The following is a 22,618-nucleotide window of genomic DNA, read 5'->3' as shown; positions in this document are numbered from 1 at the left end:
GGGCTTGACAAAAATGTCAGCAAAAAATCAAAATTTTTTGACAAATCCTGGCAGGGCCAGTTCCCAAGGAGGAGAAGGAGGTTTGACAGCAGGGACAGCTCTCCAGTTCCCTGTCTCAGGCTTTCCAGGCAGTACCAATTTCAGTCAGTGACTTGATCCTATTAATGAAAATCTTTCTGTGCATCTGTATTCCCTCAAAGTCACCCTGGTAACTCTGCCCCTTCCACCTGCACTTCTCTCCACACAGCCCTGCCACTCCACCTCCAGAAATATGTATTTTTATGGATGAGTCCAGATATTTTGGAAAAGAGTGGATGATGGAAAGATGACAGCAAGTAGGAGTTGGGAACCCTTTGGGTCTATCCCACTTCCAAGCTACTGCTGTGACCCAAAGCCACTGCACCACTGACCTGTGGGAACAGGGAAAGCAACAGAAGCTCCTGTAGGGCTTTGGAAGGGACCATAAAAACCCTTCTGTGGGCAGGGACACCTTCCACTAAACCAGGTGTTGGAATAGTCTTTCTAGCTCTGTCACTTTATTATTAAAACTGTGCCAAGGCTGTGGCTACGGCTCAAATTTAAATAGTGCACTTGTACACTACACCAATTTATGGAGTGGGTGTCTGTGTGATGGATTAGTAAAATTCCACAGCATGTTTTAGGAATCAAACACAGATCCTTTATCAATGTCTTCAGAAACATCAAGTGTATTATAAATTTGCTCTCAGCATAAAAAGCAGATTAAAACATTAATTTTTGATCTCAGCATGTTTTTTATTCAAGCACATTAACCATCTTTTTGTTCCCTGCATGTTTTCAAAAGAATGACTTGTTTATAACAGGTTTAGGCAAGCTGGTGTTGGAAAGGGAACATGACCCTTTCTTTTAATAAATATCAAGATCTAGACTTCCCCTGTTGAAAGTAACAACCACTGGATTTATTTATGCCAGAGGAGTGGAACACAAAACTCCGAGCACACAGGAAAAAAAAAAAAATCCTGCAGTTCCCTTGAGCAGTAATACCCATCTAACCAGGGCAGCACCAGCTCATCCTTCCAGCACTTGTGGCTTTTTCCTAGTCCGGGTCATATGCCTGGAGTCACACACTGCACCTGAATTCTGATCACCAGCACAGCACAAGATGTTCAGGAGGAAAAGGCCACACTGTTACCAAATCCCTGCCCAGCACCCCTGCTCTCCACAAGCCACATCCTGGATTTATCTGCTCAGTTGTAATTCATTCTGCCATGAATGCATGTTCCATGTCCAGTGTTGCAGCAACCTATAATTCTGCAAAGCAAGAATGAACTTCTCAGCTCTCCCAGCTGATTCTTGGAAGCCCCTTAAGGAATCAAGCAAGGTGCCTGTGGCAGTGATGTAATTTCATTTGCAAATGAAAAAAATTATTCTTTATTTAAATTGTCCAGGTCAGCACACACAGCACACACTTGCTGGGGTTACAAGTGATCTTGGTAGCTCATTAGCACCATACTTTGTATTTTTCTCTGTAAAAATATCACAAGCTCATCCCTGGTGCAGAAGGGATTGGTCTCAGGGCAGTTGGCACAGCTTTTCCCCCAGCAGCTGTGCAGTATTACCTTTTCCAAAAGACTTATCAGCATTGCTATCTAAGGATCTTCCCTGAGCTGCATGATCCAGAGGTAGACACAACAAATTCTCCTCTGTAAATGTCAGCACTCGCACTCAGCCAGCTCTGGTTTCCTGTTAACACACAGATGGAGGATCAGACCAGAGATCAAATGTCAGAGTTACCCACGGCAGGATATTAAATCAGTTTAGATGGAGGCAAAAAAAAAAAAAAAAAAAAAAAAAAAAAAAAAAAAAAAAACACCTGAAGCTTTTTTTTCCCCTAACTATATCTCTAGTTTTATGCAACATGACGTAAGTTGAAGGGCAAGAGAGCAGATGGAGGTTTTGAAAGGAGTTCTGATTTCAATCCCCCAAGAAAGACCGAGGGTGACCATTAATGAATCGTGGCTACCTTGATGCATCCAGAGGAAACTGCTGGGAGGCTGGGGATAGAGGCTGGATAAATTCGCCTGAGGATTTTGAGATGATGCAGCTGTCAGAGGTGGTAGGAAGCTGAATTCACTGCTCCCACCTCCACCAGCTTCAGAGCCCAGCCAGCATTTCCTCACCTCTTATTGCAGGCTAAGTGCAGATGTGTGATTCTCATAACATGCTTGACAGGGATTGGCATCCCTGCTACCCAGAGTTTGTGTCAGGGCTGTAATTGGGGCTGGGCATGGTTTGGCACTGGCGTAGCAAGGAAATAAGGGCATCTTCCTGCAGCTGTGCAGGAGAACCCCCTGTTCCTGCACAGCCTCACACCAGCATATTGTGCTGAGTGCCTTTTCCACATTGGAGCAAATGAGCACTGAAACGTTAATGAAACACTTTGTAAGTTCAGATTTTATTTTTGCTATTTATTTGGCATCCAATTCATATCCTCTTGTCTGACAGCACTGGCCACCTCTCTAAAGCAGGTTTTGAACTTCAGATGTGTCTCAGCCTTCCCACTCTGGTGGGTCTTTCTCCTCTCTAGTTTCCCAAATGATTTTCCAAAGGAGGAAAACGGGGAAAATGCAACAACTTTCAGTGTCACCTTCAGGAGCAAAGAATGCAGAGCCCAAAATAAACCAACACACATTTAATTTCTTTGAAGCATTGGGGGGAGCTCAGAGAAAATAGAAGGCAGGATCTGGAACAAGAGCTACAGCCCCAGAATTACACATTACACCAGCTGTGGACACACATTTACAGTTGCTCAATCAGTGTATGTGAAACCTTGCATGAACAACACATTTGCTGTATAATGTTAACACACCAAGTGTCAAAACACCAGTGCATGCCCAGGAACAGTGGCAAACACAGCTGAGAATCCAAAAATCACACCATGGCCTGCTAGGGGAAGAAAAAAAAAAAAAAAAAAAAAAAAAAAAGGCAGCTCAAGTTCTTGGCCTTGCTCTTCATGCTTCTTTGGGTCTGTATTTGGAATATAAGCAATACAGAACTCTCATTATAGTCTTCGTATCTCCATTCACAATATCTGTGGATACACAAACCAGAGACAACAAAACCAGATGGGAAGTATTAGCAATCCCTGGAGCAAGCTGAGATTCCACCCGCCAAAGACAATCTCCCACCTTTCCCCAATTGTAATGTGAACTTGGACAACTGAATTGTGACAGGCAGCAAAATAGGAACTACAGAGATAGAAACTAATGATTTATTAAATTAACTTGAAGAAAATGAACTTCTATTGCTGGAAGACAATTAAGGGTAAATAATACAGAGTAAGAAATTCATTAGCAAAGAACAGAGTAGATAATTTAATAGGGCTTTATATCTTGAGGTTTTTAATGATTATTCTGTGTCAGAGATCATGTTGAATTTGCCCGACATTTTATTTTTTGTTGTAATATTTCCATCATGTTTTGCTGCCTTTGACATATTGTTTTTGGTTGGTTTTTTTTTTTAGTTTTCAGCTTCTTTTTTCTTGGCTATATAAACTGTTCTTGTATTTAAAAGTTGCAGTGGAAGAGGGTAATGGATTCAGAGGGTTTACTGTTGTTCTTATGGTGCTGTAAATCACTGGGAGAAAGACTAACAAAGAAACACTAAAAAAAGGAGATCCTTGAAGAGTCTAAATAGTGTAGCTGTAGCAAGGACCCCTAAATCATATTAAATTCACTCACTAGCTGAGGATTTCCCCAGTGAAACTAAAGGACTTGCAGATGTTGACACCAGTATTTCTTATACTGATCAGCTCTGTGTTTGAGGCAGAACAGCCAGAGGGGAGGAAGGAAAACACACATTTATCTCTTTTCACACAAAAGGTGGATCTCAGCATGGAGACCTGAGCCCACACCAATTACTTTGTTAATGTTAACATAAATAAAAGCTCTTTAGCCTTCCAGGCTCCCAGCTCTGTGCAGCACAGCAAAGAGCCCACAATTCATGAATGCCCAGCATGCAAACTGCTGACATCACCAAAGCACTAGTGGGAAAAGAGAACAAAAGGAAAAACAAAGGAAGCCCTAAATCCTCTCTTTCCTTCTCCATGATGCCATGTGTTATGTACCCAACAAATGCACAAATAACTAACAGGGAGCTACAACTGGAATAATGCTTTTTATTTTTAATAAAGATTTGACTTCCTTATTCAGCCACAAGCTTGGAGAGGAATGGTGGGATTATGTGCCCTGCAAAAGGTCAGACTTTGCAACCACAGCACCACCCATTAATTAACCACATCCCTCATCCCACCAGGAGCTGGCACCATTTTTTTTTTTTTCTCTGAACTATTTTAATTGGAAAACTGGACTCATTCAAATGGAGCTTGTTTGTTTGCTTGTTTTTGTGGTAGAGAAAGAAAGAGGGGCATGCACTGAATCACACTGATTCAGTGATGGAATCATTCACTTGGATGATGGAGATCAAGATTCAGCTCCCAGGTCTCAACCAAACATAACAACAACTAAAAACCTGTGACTTTCATGTTCAGGAGACTGACCCACTACTATTCTGAGTTTGAACAGACTGATCAGTGTTTCTGATTCTCCAGACATATTCCTCAAGGTATCTTCTCACAGAAACAAGCTTGCTTTTAATGCACTGAAAGTTTTTATGAGACAGGAAAATAGCTTTGCCTCCAGCTCAGCTGCTTAATTTCCCTAGGAGCTGTCCCTGGTTTAAATCTTTAACAAATACTGAATTACTAAACAGCTTAAGTTTAGTATAAAGTTACTAAACTTATAACAATCCAACTTTTTTATTATAGAAATAATTATTTAAAAAGAAAAAGTTCTTATTACCTCTACCATTCATTCTGCATGAGGAGCTGTAGGGCAGCCATATAATGAAATGTGTCAGTGTCATTTCCAGAACCTGCTTCCTGCAATTACCCAAACTTTTGCTAAGCTGGGATGTTAAAAATTCTATTCCAGGTAAGTTTGCATGTCATGACTCACCCTCAGAGTTCACAGGAAAATTCAGAAGACCTCCCTCTGCCATCAATTCCATTGCCAGGTTAACATTGTGGAGCTGTTGGAGAGAGAGAGAGATATTAATATAGCTGACAATATTTTATAACCAACAGAAAGCTTTAAAAAGTATTTCTCTAGTAGCTGAAGATACTGATTCATAAATATGTACTCCTATTCCTCTCCTTAGTTTTGATGAAGTGCTCTTCAGAACTTTTACCAATTATCATATAAAATTAGATGCAAAAAATCCATCTCCAGAAAAACATATCCCATGAGGTGGGCAGAAGAATCCATTTATTTAAAAATAGACCTTGCATGTGAAAGGCTTGTGTTAATAGGGAAAACAGGCTAGATTCCTAACTGGATCTAATGGATGCATAGAATCTATTTCTGGGTTTTTGTTTTTTTTTTTTAATGCCCTTGTGCTTGCCACACTTGGAACAAACAAAAAGGAAAAAGTTCTCCATATTTCATTCAGAATTGCAAAGATCAGGTATTTTTGTTAGCTAGAAGTTTCTGCTGTACTTCTAAAATGTCTATTCACATTATTAGTAGTGATGATATCCTTAATAACACTCATCAAAAATTAAGCACACGGCTATGAATGAAGGCTGAGGGGTTTTTTCTCATTTCTCACTGTTTTTTCTCTCCCTTCCCTAAAAGCAGCATCACACACATAAGCAGTAATAGATTTTTTTAAAAGTAATATTTCCCCTTGTAACAGCTTAAGGGTAGTTGTGTTTTTGGTTGGTAATTAGCAAATTCCCTTCCTCTAAAGGAGTAACAAGACCTGAATGAAGTTCAGATTGTCTCTCCCTGCCCTCCCTGAGCTACTGAGCCGTTTATCCTTTGGGAGGCTGCTGTTCCCTGTTATGTTGTGACAACAAGCACACTGCATAAGCCAGGCAAAACCCCTGTGCTCCGAAGTGAAGCAACAGATTTATATTTTCACCTGGTTTACAAGTAACTGAGACTGCCTGTTTATATTCAGGTTTGTTTTCTTCCTCTGATACAGACAGGAGAGATTAAGACCACGCAGTTCTACACAATTTGCCAGTCGGAATGAATAAATTAGATGTTTCCTTAGTGAACCAGCACAGGCAAAAAAAAATGCACATTACATCTCTGTAATGTGTTGGGGATTTTGAAGGAATGACAACATGCACATTTCAAAAAGTATCTTCAGACAGAAATACCAATAATTACCCAAGAAAGGGAAACCTTGAAAAAAACATTGCTTTGTCCAGCTGTGCTTCCCAACTAAAAAGAGCTGGACACTTTCCTAGAATTTACAGCTGCACAGCAGCCAGGACATCTGGGGCGTTATCAGCTCTGGGCTTGTTTTGGCAAAAGTATTGAGTTCACACGGTTTTCATAAGCACACGAGCCCTCCATCATCATCATCTTCATCTCCTGACTGCACAGATATCACCCCTAGTTTCAGCCTGAACTATTTTATGATTGTATTCTTTGCCATAGAAAACGTACACCTTTCTACACTTATGAGCACCTAGAGCTGCACTTCTTTACAGGTACCTGTAAACACTTTTTTTTTGCAATAAACACCCCAAAAAACCCTGCAGCAAACCCACTCACATGCAGCGTTGTCTTCTTGCACCTCAAAATTGATCACATCCCTAATTTCAGTCACGGAATGGTTTTGGTTAGAAGGAACTGTAAGGTGGATGCACCGCACTGACCCCAACAGTGTGGCTGTCACCATTCCAAGAACAAATGAGATCTTTCAAATCCCAGCAAAGGCTACATCTTTATGCTTTGCTGCAGCAATTAATGTCTAAAGTGACAGGGAGTTAGAAAGCACAGGGGAATTGAGAGACATGTTTTGTGTACCAATGACAGCTGAGCTGTGGTCGATCGATATTTTTAGTTGTAGTGTCATCTCCCTTTTCATTTTGTAATGAGCATCAGAGGAGGAACAAATGGGAAACTCCACTTTGGCAAACTGTTCAACAGCAAGTCCAGTCCTTGGGCATAACTTTGCTAAAATGAAATGGCTGCCTTTTGTAAATGGAGTACATTTTATGTAAAGAACTGTATTGAAGCAGTACCCAACCCCATTATATTCTTCTCTGATGCCAGTGATGGGCAATGTAAGAACTAGGAAGTCTGAGCTTTGATTTGTACCAGAATTTTAGGGCCATCTCATTTCCAGAGAGACATTTGTGAGGCTAGAATAGGGCTGAACCAAAAAGAAAATGGTTATTTATGAAATTTTAAATAAGGAAATATTCAGTGGCTTCCTCTGAATAAAGCTAATAGAAATGCTAAAAATTTCTGTCCAACTCAATGGGAACAGACCAAACTATCTTGAAAACTGAGTGGAAGGAGAAAGGGAAGAAAAACAACTCTAGGGAAATGCTTTGATTATGTCTGATTCAACCCTTCAAAATATATTTTCCCTTTTCGTAGATTTAAAAAATCACATTTTTTTCCTAATACTTTAAACAGTTATCAACTGACAGCAAGGAAATTTTGACAACGTTTGAACCTAGGTGTCAAACAATTGTGCTTTTAAACTTTCTGATGAAAAGCTCAGTGGGAATATTTATTTGTTAATGTAGGACCTCTGAGATTTGTTGTTACAAATAAATATTGCCCAGGGGCATTGACTGTGCTGAGGTTGGGAATAAGATGAAAGCTTCATCTGTGCAGGGAAATCGTAATGCAAACCACACCAGAGGAGAAATTTTCTTCTCCAGCAGCTCTCAAGCAAAAAAAGATCTGACACATTTCACTTCCAGAGATTTGAGCACAAACCAGGAAAAAAAACAGCTACAGTTTCAAAATTTTCAGAGCTACTCAGTGGCCCAAATGAAAAAAATGTCTACCCACACCAGAGACAATCTGAAAATACCTCAAATATCTCAAAAATATATCAACATTCCAGACCTGTGGAGGAGGCAGCCCAGCACACACTTCCTTCTGGCTGGTGACAGCTTTTACTTTTAAAGCACAGATGAAATCTGCCTGGTAGAGGTGGAAAAAGTGCCAAGCAGGTCTGGCTGAGTATGTTACAGCCCCCAGCTTTGGGGGAGGAAAGGATGTAAACTCTCAAGAGCTTCCCCAACACAGAAAGGGGCCTTTAAAATGTTATGGCCATGTCTTGATTAAGGTATATTTTTAGGGCAACATAAAGAAACTCACATGGATCCAAGTTCTGCTACTCAAGAGGTGTCATCCTCTTAAAGTCCTGTTTGCAGGACAGACTGGTGGAAGAGAACACACCCATTGCCCACCACACAGAGCCCTGGATTTCACCATCAGGCTGCAGAAACATGGCCATGCCAAACAAATGTAAGTAACAGGTGTTTGCCTCCCATGAGATGCTAATTTTGAAGAGGACACCAACCTGTTCTGGGATATTTTGACAGCACTGAGCGCCTGTGTTGGCACTGCCTCAAACCTCTCTCCTGCAAACACTGTGGGGATGGGACTTCATACACAGCAGCAGTGGCAGAACACACAGTTTGATGGCTCAAGCTCTAAATAATTACAGAACAACCTACCATCTCCATGGTGCTGGCTGGAGTCAGGAAGAAATTCCTTAAGTTCAGAAAGTAACCCTCTAGTTGTCCAATTAAGAGAAGTAAGATGACCCCATCTGAAAACTAGATAAGAATCGCCTGGAGAATTATTTGGCTTTAGCAAACTATTCCAGTAAATGCCATGGTAGCAATAAAGGGATTTAAATGTTACTCGGGCAAGCAGAGTCTAATGACTCAGCCTCCTCAACCTCTTCCACTGTGAACTTTTAGATAAGGCTCCCAAATTCATACTTGTGAAAATACAACCTTGTAAAAGGAAAGCTATTAAAAAATATATATATTCCAAATATGAAAATACTTCAGATGAGCACAAGTATGGAACTATAAATAATAGAAAATTGAAACACTTGAAAACCTTGTTTTCTTTCAGTTGCTCACTGGAAAAATCCAGAAGAGCACCCTGTTCACCAGAGCCCAGAGTGCTCAGCCCAAATTCTCTTGCAATTTCATACTTTAAAAAAGTTCTACATTCAGAGGATGAGACTCTGAAATGTAAAGAAAATAAGGCCTTCATACCATGAAGCAAATGCAGCATCAACGATCACTAAATACAGCAATCAATTTGGCTTTCATTTTGATACTCAGGACACCTTTATTTCCACCCTGTCAAAGAGAGCATCCTTAAGAGCTGGGCAGACTCTGAAAATTCCTCCCTGCAGCATTACAAGGGCAGCATTCCATACAAAGGCTGTATTTTTGCATTAATTATTAGCTTCAGGAACTTCAGAGACCAAAGCTTGATATCTTAACCTAAACCTGGAAATAGTTATGTTGCCAAGTTTCAAATTACTGTAACAAAAAGAATGCCTAATGGTGAGAGGAAATACCCAAATGGCTGAAAAAATATAGATAATATGCAACTTGGAGGATACTACCTGAGATTCAATGTCTTTCACATTTAATCCTAATTTTCCAACATGCTGGTCAACGAATTTCAAAAGTGCCTAAAGAAAAACGAAAGAGAAGAAAGGGGGAAAATAAGTTTTTTAGTATTTAAGTTTGGCCTAATGTATTTTGATGTCTACTTAAAAAGTAAATTACCTTTTTTACAGCATCCAGTTTATCTGGAGCACAGCTAAATAATTCATCAAAGGCATCATCTTCTGTATCAAAACAACATTAATTGGTTTTATTTTGAATAAATGAAAGACCAGAGCTTTAATGTGGTTCCAGAAGGAGAAAGGTATTTGCAACTTACAATCCAAGGAGGAAAAGAGTAGCAGGGAGGCAGAGAAAGATGCTACTTTTATATTTAGCAGAGAACAGGATAACAGGCTTCCCTTCAGCCTGACCACATCACAGAGAACAATTTACTTCATTCAGCTCTGCAATTTTCACCTGCAGAGGTTCTCAGTTTGTGCTGCCACTGGCCAAGTTTCACGTCCCTGGGGTTTATCTCTTTTCCCTTACCTTTTTTAACCCTGAACCTCTGGGGTAAAACGCAGGGAGCAGAAGAGCTGTGTACTTTACTGCTTTCCCCAAACAGAAATGCCAGTTACACCAAATTTGCAGAAGAACACCAGCCTCCTTCCTTTAAAAAACCACAAGCAAGATATGGAGATACTGCCCCTTCCTCTAAAAACCCAGAGACCTCAAAAATAGCCAATTCTGCCACCCAGTTTAAAGTGGGCAATGAGCTGGTGCCTGCAGAACTGTGCCAGAGGACTAGCAGGAGTCTAAAGACTTCCAAGGAAATGAGCTCCATCCAAGTCCTACCCTTATCTCCCCTTTCTGCCCAGGTGCAGAAAAACAGGGTCCATCTCCTCCCCCAGCCACAACACAGCTCTGGTTCAAGCAGGAGCAAAATATTTGAAACACCACAAGCAATGAAAGGCAGCACAATTAAATGGGGAAGCAGCTTCTACAACACCGGAAAAAGCAAAGGCAGCTTTGCTTAAGGGAAATTCCTCCCAAAAGACAGCGACAGAGAAAACTCCTTTGTGGAAGGGATTCCTCAGGTTTCTCTGTTCTGCCTGTCTGGGGGTTGCTGCAGGAAAAGTGTCAGGGGAGGGGTGAATCCATCAAACAGATCGGAGGGAGCCCTCTTCTGGAGCCACGCTTTGGGATTTCTCTCTTTGCTAAGAAAGCTGGGTCAAAAATAGACAGAGAGCATCTTGAAGAGTGAATTGCAGATTTCTCTACCCAGCAGAATCAGCCCACTACAAGAAACACCTAATTATGGGTTGGGTTTTTTTGTTGTTTTTTTTTTCTTCCTTTTTCTTTTTCTAATTTTATTCTCTTTTTTGTTGTTGTTGTTTGGGGCAGGGGGCTGAGTGGTGGAGGGTTTTTTTGTTTTTTTTCACAATTTCAGCCCACACTAGAGAACACTTAGTGGAATAAGTGATAAATACATATCAAATGATACAGTTTGCACCTCTGCAAAGGAGGAAAATGCCAAAATAAAGGGCACAGCAGAGAATTAAGACAGTTGTCTTGGTTCTCTGGGGGTGCAACGAGCTCCTTTGCAGCAGAGAAGAGCAGCTCACACTGAAGCCTGGGCAGTGTCCAGACCTTCTGCAGGCTTTGCAAACGGGGACATTTTTCACCTCAAGCATTTCCCAGTCCTCAAAAGCCCTAAGGGTAAAAGCCCTGGGGACATTGGTTTGACTGAACTGCCACAACCAAGCACCAGTGGATTTCAAAATCTCATTTGCAAACTGTGGGAAGGAAAGCACAAAAACTGGTAGCAGCGAGAACCACAGCTCTGAAACCTTTATAAATAGTTCCAACAGTGAACATGGTCCATGCACAAATCCAAGCTGCATTTGTGCCTCCAGCCAGGTTTCTTTTTTGGGTCATCAACCCACCTTCATGCCCTGTCTCCCCTCCCATCTGTTGCCTGAGTGAGATGACCACCCATTTTCCAAGCTATATTGTGTTGATATGAACAAGCATTGACAGAAGACATTTGGAGAAAAACACCACAGAAAAAAAAAAAAAAAATCCATGAGTCTCCATTAACTTTAGTGGGAGCAGACTGATTTTATCCTGGTGTAAAAATGGATCAGGACATGGTGTATAAAAGCACATAATGAAACACTGAACTTGGCAATGCCAGCACTTACTTGACTGCGCTTCTATATTCTCTCTGGAAGTGCAATAAAAAGCAAGAATTAGAAAAAAAGGATTTAGCAGAGCTGATCTTTTTTCATAAGGTTTGCTTATCTGCTATCCTGTAAAGCAGGAGATAGAGCTCAAAGTGGCATTAACTTTATGTCAAAGTGCTTTTCCAACAGACATTTTTAAGTGCACTGTATATCTGTGTAGGGTCTTGAAAGCATATGAGATTTTAACTGGCCCATACACCAATGAAAGCTAATTTTACAAGCACAATCATCAATATCCTCTTCCAATAAGCTGCTCATGATATTAGAGCTTGAAGATGTTCTGGCATATAAAAAAATGATAGTAGGAAAATCCGTTTCTACTTCTTAGAATTATGTCTGTATTTTTTTTTGGTATATAAATGGTATCCTACTACTTAATTCCTTTAATAATGACAGCACCTCACACACTCAGCAAGCTAAAACATTTCTTTCACAGTAAAATAAGGAAAGAATTGCCTCCTTCCTCTTGATTTAAAGACACAACAGCAACAAATTAAATGTAGATTGAAACCTTTGTGGCTTTAGAAAATTTCCAATTTTGTCTGGCACAGGTAAATTTACAGTCCTGGAATTTTGTTACTGTATTTCTTATGAAATTCAACATCAATGACAAATGCTAAGCTTTGGGAATAATCACACATATTGGTTTAGAGATGTTGATATATAGAATAAATAAAGGCATTGCACCATAATGCCAAACATGAAGAGAGGAATTAAAAAAAAGAGAAGAAATCAGAGAAACAACTCACATGCATGTGCATGCCTGGGCTTACACCCTTTTCACCATCATGATCCCAGCTACTTTTTGTAAGGGGGAACACACCCACAATGTTTCTTTTCTGACTGACAGTGTAAAAACCAGATATATCCCCCCTTACTTCTTTTCTGTGATGTATTCCACTGCATTTGATGTCTTTAATCCTCTGGAGGTGGTCTGTTGAAAGGACAATAAACAGTGTTGGGTTTGTCTCACCAAAAAAAATAATTCCATAAACAAATTTTCATGACCTGTTTGCTGCCTTAAATGATTATCAGAGGGCGTATACTAAATAAATCCAGTACAATTAGTACAGGTACTTTGAGAGATTCCTGTTTCCTTCTCCTCCCTTCAGTCTCCAACAAGAAAACTCTTATTTCCTCATCAGTCCTTGGTGTTTGCTGCTCTTCCCTTTCAGGCAGTGAAAAACATTCCATGTTTACATACACTGGTGGTGCTAATTTTTACAATTAAATCCCAAATTATGGGATAGTCAGTATTTTCCTACAGCCTCAGACTTGACTTTAAGAAACAAAATAGAGGAGGAGAGTTGTGGTAATGCACCCCACACTCCCAGCAGGTGTTTCCAAATAGGGAAAGAGTTTCAGTTTACCTCTAGACATTTTAGGAAGCTCACCTATATTTTTTTCTATACTCTCCTGGCAGTGACTGGCTCAGGGCCAAGAGATAAGCACCTATTGGACCTTCAAATCCTGTATCTCTCCCTATTGGCAGCGGCCCAGGTTGTCCCTCCTAAAACATTCAGTATTTAGGAAGGAGCACAAAAGAAGAAAAGGGGTTTTGGAGTGTTTCTAGCAAGGTGTCAGATGTTTTCACAGACACCTGTGTGTGGCTTATCTTTTGTTTTTCTGTAACAGTTATTATTTTGATTTTTTTCCTTATTAAACCTTTTGCTGTACAAAACACCTCTGAAGAGCAGTCTGGCTAATTAATTTTTGCCACTTCTCTGCAAAGGCTGGACCCTCATAGATTGATACATTTACACCTGGTTTATTACACTCTGACTACATGTTAATCTGTATCAGGGAGTAAAAACTCCCCTCACCTAAAGAAAGAAATCTTCAGCATTAAAATCTTTACTATTTGTGAATACAAGCTTTCTATTTAAAACATAACAGCAGAATTTCTTCATTTTCTTTTTTTTCAGCGATCAACAGCTGCTTTCAGTTTGGACCATTCCCTTGTTTGGCTGAGGAAGAAAAAGAGCATAGTGCTTTTCCCCTTTTAAAGACAGAGAATCTGAACTGAAAACTCAATCTAACCCAAGAAACTCAGAAATTGAAAGGTGTGATTCACAGAAAATACAAGCATCTCTTTCACAGCTGCACACACATTTCTAATTCTAAGCAGGTTGGGCTTGTGAAAGGATCTACTGTAGCAAATACTGAAAATACAAATACCTCAATGGTGATTGTCTCCACTCGAACATTTGCAGGCAGAGCCAGGGTGGGTTCAAAGTGCTTTGCTATTGCAACCAGAAGATGCAGTGTGCTCAGTAAGTCCTTGGCCAAGATAGCTGTGGAGTGTAAAGGAAAAATAAACCATGCTCAGTGTGCAAAACACATTAATTTCCCTCCATCATCATGAATTCTCCCTGTGCAGAGGACCCCAAAGTCATGGAGGGCCATAACACAGCTGGGACACCAGATTGAGGTTTATATAATATCAAAATTTAACAATAGCACAGCTTAAAAGTGAGACATACAGGGATGCTGAGGGCTCTCAAGTGATCCACAAGCCACACACTTAGAGAAGGCAGACCCAGGCAGGGTCAGATATTTCTGTCTCACTTTTGATTCAACTAGTAATTGAAAACAGGTTTTTTAATCACTGTTCTGGCAGCACGTTGCCTCACAGCAGCCTCATAGCACAGGAAGCCTGTGATGGATAATTTTCTTCGATTTCACTTCTGCACCTACATTCCACACTCCATTTCAGCTGACTTCCTTCCAGTTGCAAGCACTTGGCCACAGCTTCCAGAATCACAGAGAGTTTCTGTCGCTGTTTCTTTTCTGTTAATGCAATCTTGTCAACATCCAGCTTGAGAGATCCTAAGTTTTCTTTTATAGAGGGTCCACAGGAAGAAGAAGAAGGATGTATTTTAACATCATTGTAGGGAAAAAGAAAATAATTAGAAACATAAAATGACAGCAAAGCACACAAAGTGTTGTTTTAATGTTCAATATCATTTAAGAGCTCTGCAAAAGGGAGAGGACTCAGGTCACTGCTTGTAGCATCATCACCCAGCTCTAACTCTTTACATTCCCTCTACAGAAGTCCAAGGAGTGAATCTTTCCTGTAGATAATGTACAAAGTCAATATCAACTCTTATGTATAAGAAATCCGAGCTCATTGCTCAGGCAAGTGAAGGATGAAAATTAGCCAGTCCTGCTCATGCTGCTGCTCTCAGCCTTGGTGGAAAGGAGAGAGATTTAAAAGATCTCCCCAAAGAGAGTGAAAAGGGAAAGAAAAGCATAGTAGGGACAGGAGAGATGGAGAAATAGAAATAGATAACAGGCTGCTCCAGGAGGTCACATCTTTATACAAGCACCACATAGTGCCAAAAGCCTCTTAGATTTTTACCAGTACCAGAGCAGTTATTTGGACCCAAAGCTTTTAAATTTTTTTTTTTTTTTTTTTTTTTTTTTTTTTTTTTTTTTTTTTTTTTTTTTTTTTTTTTTTTTTTAAGGCAGGGAAACATATATTTCAGTGCTCATTCCATCTAATGTTTCTGGTAGCACCACAAGCCACCTTTATGTTCTGAGTTTCTGAAACCCTCCTTCATTTCAGAAGCACTGAATTTCACACTTTCATAGTTAACCTTTTTATTATGTCAACTAGCAGGTAATAAGAATTTCTTAGAAGTAAAATAACCATGTAAAACCATTGGGAAATTGTTCAGAATTGTGATAATCACAGCCGGCCCTCAGTGCAGTGAGAAGTGATGGCAGGTCCTTGTGACTGTAATTCCTGAGGTTTATTCTCTAATTGGAAAACTCCTCCATTTGAGGTCTGCAAGAAATAAACTGAAAGGAGCAGCTCACCCAGGAGATGATGAAGTACCAGCCCATCAAACAGGTCTTCCTCCAGACTTTTAACTACTATGTGTTCCTCTTTCAGAGTTGTGTTGATCCACTCGGTCAGGAACTGCAGGGAAAAACAAAACAATCACATTCCTGTTGTTTAGACAATGCAACACCCAGTGCTATGTTCTCTTTCACCTCTCTCTTCAGCCCCTCATCTCAGATCTTGGTTTGCTTTCAATCTCCACTTCCTTTGTGCTTTTTGGTTGTTTTTCATAGGGTTAGTTCTTCCTAATTTTAAGGAGAGATCGACACCTCACTACTTTATATTTTGAGGAATTCTGTTATCCAGCTGGGGAGAGAGATCCTCTTCCCACTTCCACCAGGGAAAAGGCTGCACAGTACACTTCCCATCCCCTGCCTTCATCACACCTCTCAGAATTCACACAAACTCAACTGCCAGGCAGAAGTTTGTAAGAAAAGAGGCTTGCCTCTTTCTGTGGGTAGTTTCTTGTGCTCATCCACGCTACCAGCACTCCTCCCTCTCATCTCCTGGTTTTCTCTTCTTTTTCTTTCTGCAATATTGTACCACTCAATCCCCAAGTACCTCCTTGGAACTTTCTTACATGGCAGTCCTCCCACTGGCCCTTCCAACATCCTTCCTGCCTTTGCAAGGGGAAGCTGCTCAGGAAGCCAAAGTCTGGCTACAAAAGGAGAGGAACCACATGTGTTTTATTCCCTTGTGTTGAGAGAAAGGGAAGATGGCCTGGTGAAGCAGAACAGAAAAGCAGTAGCCCCAGCTGGCTGCCAACTTGAGCATCCCTCATGGAGAGGGGAAAGGGTATTGCTTTTATTGCTGTGATTGTTATGAGCGAGTGTCTGGAGTGGATAATATCCTTCTCACTTGCTGTAAACAGAGGAGAAAATCCGTAGCAGATTCCTGTAAGCTCGCCAACGTTAACAAAAAATGTAAGAAGGGTTTGAAGAGAAAAGCCTCTGAGAAGCTTGGAACTGCACAAGAAATAAAAAGGCCTGAACTGAGAAGCTGTCAAGCTGTAATACACATCCTGTGCTAAGAAGTAACAAGGGCAGGAAGCTCTGCTCTTCAGCTGATTTTTGGGGCTACTTTGGATGTGTGAGGGCTGGAGCAGGACCCCAAACACAAGAGTACAGCCAGAGGGAAGGCAGGAAAGCAGCAAGTCCTGATGACCACAGACCTGTGGCATCCCTCCTTTGCTCTCCCAGCTTGGCACATCCACATCCTACAGCTCACACAGCTCTGCCCAGCTGTGGGGACCTCACTCAGCTGCAGAGTGAGATCCCCTCATGTCTAAAACTGAGCAAACAGGGAAAGTAGAAAAGGAATACTTTGAGGAGCTTGCTGCTGGCTTCTGAATGTAACCACCTTCTATTTTACATGCAGCTGGATATTTATAGCAGCTACAGGGAGTCATTTCGTATTTCTCAGTTCTCCAAATCCACCTGGAATTGAAAATGCAGTGGAACAGTCTCTCCCCCAGTGGGTGTCTTTGCTTCCCTTGATGGTTCCTCCCTGTCCCTTTCTCCATCCCAAATGTTTCCCTAGAGAAGCCATCAAATCTTTAGATTAAGAAGGAAATCAAGGGGCACTGATGGGCACCCAGAGGACTTGCTCTCCCTCAGGACACAATTTCCATCATCCAAAAAAAATATTAGACAGTGTTGATCATCATTTCAGGAATCTCTGACAGGAAATAGATTAAGCATTGAAGCTCACAGAAATTTTCATAACTGAGGAAAACTTTTCATTTTTTGGCAATCTCAAAATAACAAATCCAGTTTTTCTGTAGACAACATAATTGCATTTTGCAGCTCCACCTTTCAGACTTTCCCTTTGGTATAACAACATCATGAAAACTTGGCAGAAAATTGAATATTTTTGATCAAATGTGCATGAATACCTAATATAGAAACATACCTACCTACATGTTTATAAATGCTACAAAATAAAAACAACAGCACATACCTTAAGCTGCTTTTCATAATTTTTGCAACAATTTCAGCCCCTCCATAATGCAAGGAATGCTGGTCTCATAAGACACAGGCCACTTTTCTTCCAGGAAGTTTCATTACATAGACTGTGCCATTAGAGAAACTGAAACAGTGATTGAACACACCCGGGGAGACTTTCAAATTTAGATGGGAATAAAGTACTTGCCTGTAGAATAGGACTCATCCTTCACAGTTACCTCAAGCAGGCAATGGACCATACAACAGCCTGAGAGCTCTCACCCTGAATTCCTGGTGACTTACAGACTCTTCATCCCATCCCCCTGTGCCCTGTGCTAACCTTGCCAGCTGAGCCAGCTGCTGGTGAAGGAAATCAGCAGAGGAATCCTATAAGTTCCCATGGGGTCAGTGCAGCCCAAATGCCAAAAGCAGAGCTCATTCCCATCTGTAGGGAGTGGGGGGCTGCGGTCAGAGAGCAATTTATAGGGCTGAGAGAGGGTAAAGAACCAGGTTCTTTGTTTCCTTTAACACAACTCGAGGTGAGGGTTGAACTGTACAGTAAAAGAAGTGGTACCAGTTTCAATTCTTCCAGTTTGGGGTTGTTGCTTGAGGTCGGTTTTATGAGTTTCCTCTTCTCACCTATGGAAGGAAGCAAAGATCCATCACAATTATCAAACATGACTCAAAGTTTTAGTCAAAGTTTGCAGCTAAATCTGCTATCAGTTTGATATTCCCAATATGGCTAATTGCCTTATGTAGAAACACTTATTTTTCATTTTAACTAATTCCTTATGAGTGAGAAACTGGTGTAGCAGACTAAGCCTGCAGTTGGAAATGATGCTTCAGTGTATTCAAATCAGTACAATCTAGATGGACAATTCTAGAAAGAGAAAAATACATTTGGTCAGAGCCACGTGTGTGAAACTTAAATTTCAGTTAAAGACCTGGCTGGATTTTGTGTTGCTTCTTCATGATCTGCCCCCAAAGAGCAAACAGCCAAATTACACACACAGAGCTTTCCTTATTTCTGATACAGCCATGGGATCGCTACTGAAAAATACACAATTCATTTGTACAGCACATTTTCTGTTTGGCCCTTCAGGTGGTTCTTTGGCCTTTTTTCTGTCCTGGTTCATAAAGCACATACCTTTAGCAAGGACATCCTCAGTTAGGAATTGCTTAAGTGTAGAAGGCTGTGTAAATGCATTTAAAAAGTCTGGATCCATTGGCTTTAACTGCTCCTGGTAAACTGGTAAAAAAATCTGGGGGGAAAGGGAACATGAGTAAAGGCATGTAAAGATCAAAATTAGTACTAAGAAAACAAACAAAACAAAGGGGTTTTTTAATCACTTACTATGGCATCACTAGCTCCTTTTAAAAAAATCTGAAAATATATTTAACTGTGTGCAAAGAAAAAGTAGTTAAAAACAATTTTAATTTTTTTCTGTTAATCATCAAAATGTAGGGGAAAAAAAGGCCTGAAGACCTGAACTAAAACTTGCTGTAATTACATCTAACTGTATTTTCTCTGTATTAATTAAGTAAAATCCTATTTCAACTGAAGTGAAAAAGAAGTTTTCAGTCCCTAGGTATTAATGGATATGTGCGAGAAAATATAAAAATTACCAATACTTAAGGTAAAGAAAAAGCAAGAACCCAGTACTTAAATTACTGAGAAAAGTTACTAAATATAAGCAGCTTCCTTTATTAGACCAGCTGGTATGACTGTGGGGAAACCAGGACAGCTATTGGCATCTGAATAGTCTCTTTTATAAATCCTAGTACAGAGTCATGGAATCATTTAGATTGGAAAACACCTCTGAGGTTGTGGAGTCCCAGCTGTTTAAATGAGTGGCTAATCCTAGTTTTAGGAACAGAATTCCCTCCTTTCTGATACCAGAGACAGCCCTGCTGCTGCTGCAGGTGCCCCAAAGTGAGATGCTCCCACAACCCTGAGCAAGGCACCTGCTGAAAATGCTGGGAGGGGGCACAGAACACTCCAAAGTGACATTCCTCTGCTGGATACCTTCATACACCAAACAGCACAGTGCTGCTCTGAAGGCTCTCACACATTTCTTACAGGCTCCAGTCAAAGTTATGAATGTGTATTTGAACACAGATTTTGCCAAAGCTGAGAATATCAGTAGAGAACAGCAATTGGATGCTTTTGCACATCAATCTGTTCAAGTAAATTGGTACAAAATTGCCAGCAAGGCACCAGGAGAAAGGGTCACAAGAGAACTCAATTCATTATGGTGGGGGCAAAACTAAATGCTATCTCTGAAAGGGTGCTTGATAAAAAAAGATAGGAGGAATTGAGTGATGTAGTGCCTGAGGAACAACTGAACTGCCTGAGATAAGACTGCCCAGACAAAATTAACTGAGAGAAGTTAATTAACAGAGAGCAACCCGAGGACAACTTGCTTTTAAATTAGGTTTCAGACAGCTGAGAGGCCTTGGGGAAGTCCAGCTCATAAAAGGAATGGTCTGTGTAAACCACAACTTACTCTCACTCAGCTTTGCAATATTCAACTTGTGTATCTCCTACTTCCTTCAACTATCAAAGTGCTGCCTGCCACGCCCTCAGGCTCTTTTTTTGCCAAGGAATCTGAACATCAGAAGCCACTCTAAAATTTGGAAACCTGTAAGGAAAAGCCTGAAATTCAGAATTTGCAATAATGCAGCATAAAACCCTCTAGGGCCTCAGTCCTGTGTGTCAATCAGAGTTAAAATTGCTACCCTGGGTAACATTACCTTGCCTGGTATCCAGTCCCTTAGGAAAAAAAAAAAAAAAAAAAAAAAAAAAAAAAAAAAAAACAAAACCGAACCCCAAAAACTATAAGCAGTGCAAGGATACAGAGACACTTCTGCAAAATACTTTAAAAATCTGCAGTTCAGCCTTCCTAAAGCAAAGCTGGGGTCTGGTCATTAGAAGGTACCAACACATTTACTCCCCATGAGCTCCCCACTCACCCCCCAAACCTGTGTCTGTCTCTCACCACTCAGCAGTGAGGAGCTGGAGTGTGACCCTACATCAAGTGAAACTCCATCTCCTGTTTCTTGCTCTGATCCATCAGCTTCCCCTGAAGGCACCATGCAAAGACCAAACACATTTTTCATGCCATTGTGTTAACGCTCTGTGTCATTCCTGCCCTACCTACCCCAAACTCTCTTTCTGAAATCGAGAAAAGTTATCCTTCCCTGGAAAACCAGCTGGTCATCCTCAGTGCTCTTTTCTGAGCTTCTTCCAGCACCATCATGGCTTTTTGGAAGTGCCAGGAACCAGACTCTGCTCCTCTCCTCCTAAGTCCTGTTTGCTTTTTTCATCACTGTTTTTTTTTTTATCACTGCTGACCCTTTATTGGGAATTATCTATTAGATCACCAAGATCTTATTCCTACATAACAACACACCATTGAGAGCCCATGATTTATTGTATTTCAGCTCACATTTACCAATATTGATTACCCACAGGCATTTCAGAGCCTGAGAACTGCAGTGCTCCAGCATTTAATAGACTTGTTGCTTATTACTCATAATTAGCACCAAAATGCAGCACATTGGTGAGGCCTGATCTCAGCAACAGCCTTGCAGAGAATTACAAACTGCAGGAATAACATAAAATGGAACATGCCAGGGTTGGGACACCTCCTTGGCTGAGCTGTTTTAAACAGGAAAGGTCAGAAGAGTTGGTTCTCACACACAAATTTCCATTTTTGCTGCAACCAGCCCCTGCTGCCCATCAGTTAAATTTGTTGCTCAGAGTTGTGACTGGCATCCTATTTTTTTTCCACCTGTACAAGTTTTTTATCAGTACTTGGAGTGCACCGTAAAAGAAAACTGCTTGAATCCTGACTGTACAGGCATTTCATCAGGGCATCTTTAAATCAAATAGATACTTAATTATGGGCTATTCAAATGAAAGAAGTGCTCATTCTCTGAGAACACCATGGATGTTACAGGTTTGCTTTAAAGCTAAAGGGTGTTTGATTTCTTGTGTGACACCTGCAGTGGCTGCCAGGAAGTGAAATGTTCTTAGGTCAGGAGTCGGGCTATTGCACAAACCCACAATGTCACAACTACTGAGAAACAGCTCAGAGCAGCTCCCTTCTCCTCCATGAGTCTTCACAGGGTCTGGCTCCCAGATATCCATCACACAAAGCCTTAATGGGGGTCTCTGGCTTAAAAATCAGCCAAAGAATATTCACAAGGCACTTTCCAAACTATTTCATTTCCTGTTTGAAATGACAAAAGCCCTACTCTGCCCAGCTCAAACACATTTTCTAAGTAGATCACAGAAAAGAGGGGTGGGAAAAAATCAAATGGGAGCGTTAATAGTAATATTTACACTTTTGGGAAACCAGAATTTTAAAATAAGTATGGAAAAAGAGACAATGCATGTGGTACACCCAGTTTAAAACTTATTTTCACTTTCCTGTGTAGTGCCAGACCTTTCAGGAGCCATCTTTGCTCATAAGCATCAGGAGAGATATTATCTTAGTAAGAACAATCCACACAGACACAGAAAACCTTCCCGTTAAGAACACGAATTATGAAAAAAAAAACACCCAAAGGAGTCCCAATTTCCAAACTTACTCTTCTCTCCTTCAGTAACTCTCCAGAATCTCTTCCAAGACCGTGTCCCAGCAGTCAGGATGCAATTTTTGGGGAGGAGGGCTGAGGTGGTGTCCCATGCAGGGCAACACAAAGCACACGAGGGGAAGTTGTGCAGTCTCTGCTCTTAAAAACGAAACCACGGCCCCAAACGGAACTGAATTGTCTGTGTGCTGGTCCCTGCTGCAGAGGCTGAAATAAAACAGGAATACAAGGGCAGGAAACATCTAGCCCTGCAACACCAGAAAGTATTAAAAAGACAGGATTGTTCTTGGATGGCAGAGTCCAGCATGACTCCCAGAGCACTTTTGGTTTGTGTATAATAAAAAATTAGCTAAGAGAAGGCAAGATCATGTTCCACTACACCTTTTCCTCATGCTCCTTCAAGTATTTTATAAAGCAGATCAAGGAGCACTTGACCCTACCTGGCAGAAAGAGAAACTTAGAAAATTAATTCATTTGTCCTTAGAGAGGAGGTTAGACAGACCAGGGACCAAAAGCCTCCTGTGAGACAAGAGTTATCTCCAGCAGG

At 40.8% G+C, this 22,618-nt stretch overlaps 1 protein-coding gene across 2 annotated transcripts; it reads right to left on the bottom strand.

The window, feature by feature from the left end:
• Positions 1–2,658: 2,658 nt before the first annotated feature.
• Positions 2,659–22,193, bottom strand: PARVG (parvin gamma). 2 transcript variants are annotated; one of them, XM_083860599.1, is made up of 13 exons: positions 22,069–22,193; positions 18,620–18,721; positions 18,047–18,111; positions 15,505–15,607; positions 14,380–14,520; positions 13,861–13,976; positions 12,561–12,616; positions 11,641–11,663; positions 9,617–9,678; positions 9,451–9,519; positions 8,537–8,638; positions 4,995–5,067; positions 2,659–3,070 (listed from the first exon to the last, which is right to left on the bottom strand). In XM_083860599.1, the coding sequence occupies exons 2-13, from the start codon at positions 18,696–18,698 to the stop codon at positions 2,991–2,993; spliced, it is 969 nt and encodes a 322-aa protein (XP_083716725.1). In that variant the 5' UTR covers positions 18,699–18,721; positions 22,069–22,193; the 3' UTR covers positions 2,659–2,990. The 2 variants fall into 2 exon arrangements, with proteins under 2 accessions (XP_083716725.1, XP_083716726.1); XM_083860600.1 differs by lacking the exons at positions 9,617–9,678; positions 11,641–11,663; positions 12,561–12,616.
• Between the last annotated feature and the right edge of the window lie 425 nt (positions 22,194–22,618).

The sequence above is a fragment of the Zosterops lateralis genome (assembly GCF_965231275.1).
Source record: "Zosterops lateralis genome assembly, chromosome: 4".
NCBI lineage: Eukaryota > Metazoa > Chordata > Aves > Passeriformes > Zosteropidae > Zosterops > Zosterops lateralis.
This window is presented reverse-complemented; position numbering and strand designations above follow the sequence as displayed.

Coding starts and splice junctions, on each gene's coding strand:
- PARVG (XM_083860599.1), bottom strand. CDS start 18,698: ATGGATCCAGACTTTTTAAATGCATTTACACAGCCTTCTACACTTAAG. Junction 18,112..18,619: donor TGAGGATGTCCTTGCTAAAG/GTATGTGCTTTA, acceptor TTCCTTCCATAG/GTGAGAAGAGGAAACTCATA. Junction 3,071..4,994: donor TTTTCCTGTGAACTCTGAGG/GTGAGTCATGAC, acceptor GTGTATCCACAG/ATATTGTGAATGGAGATACG.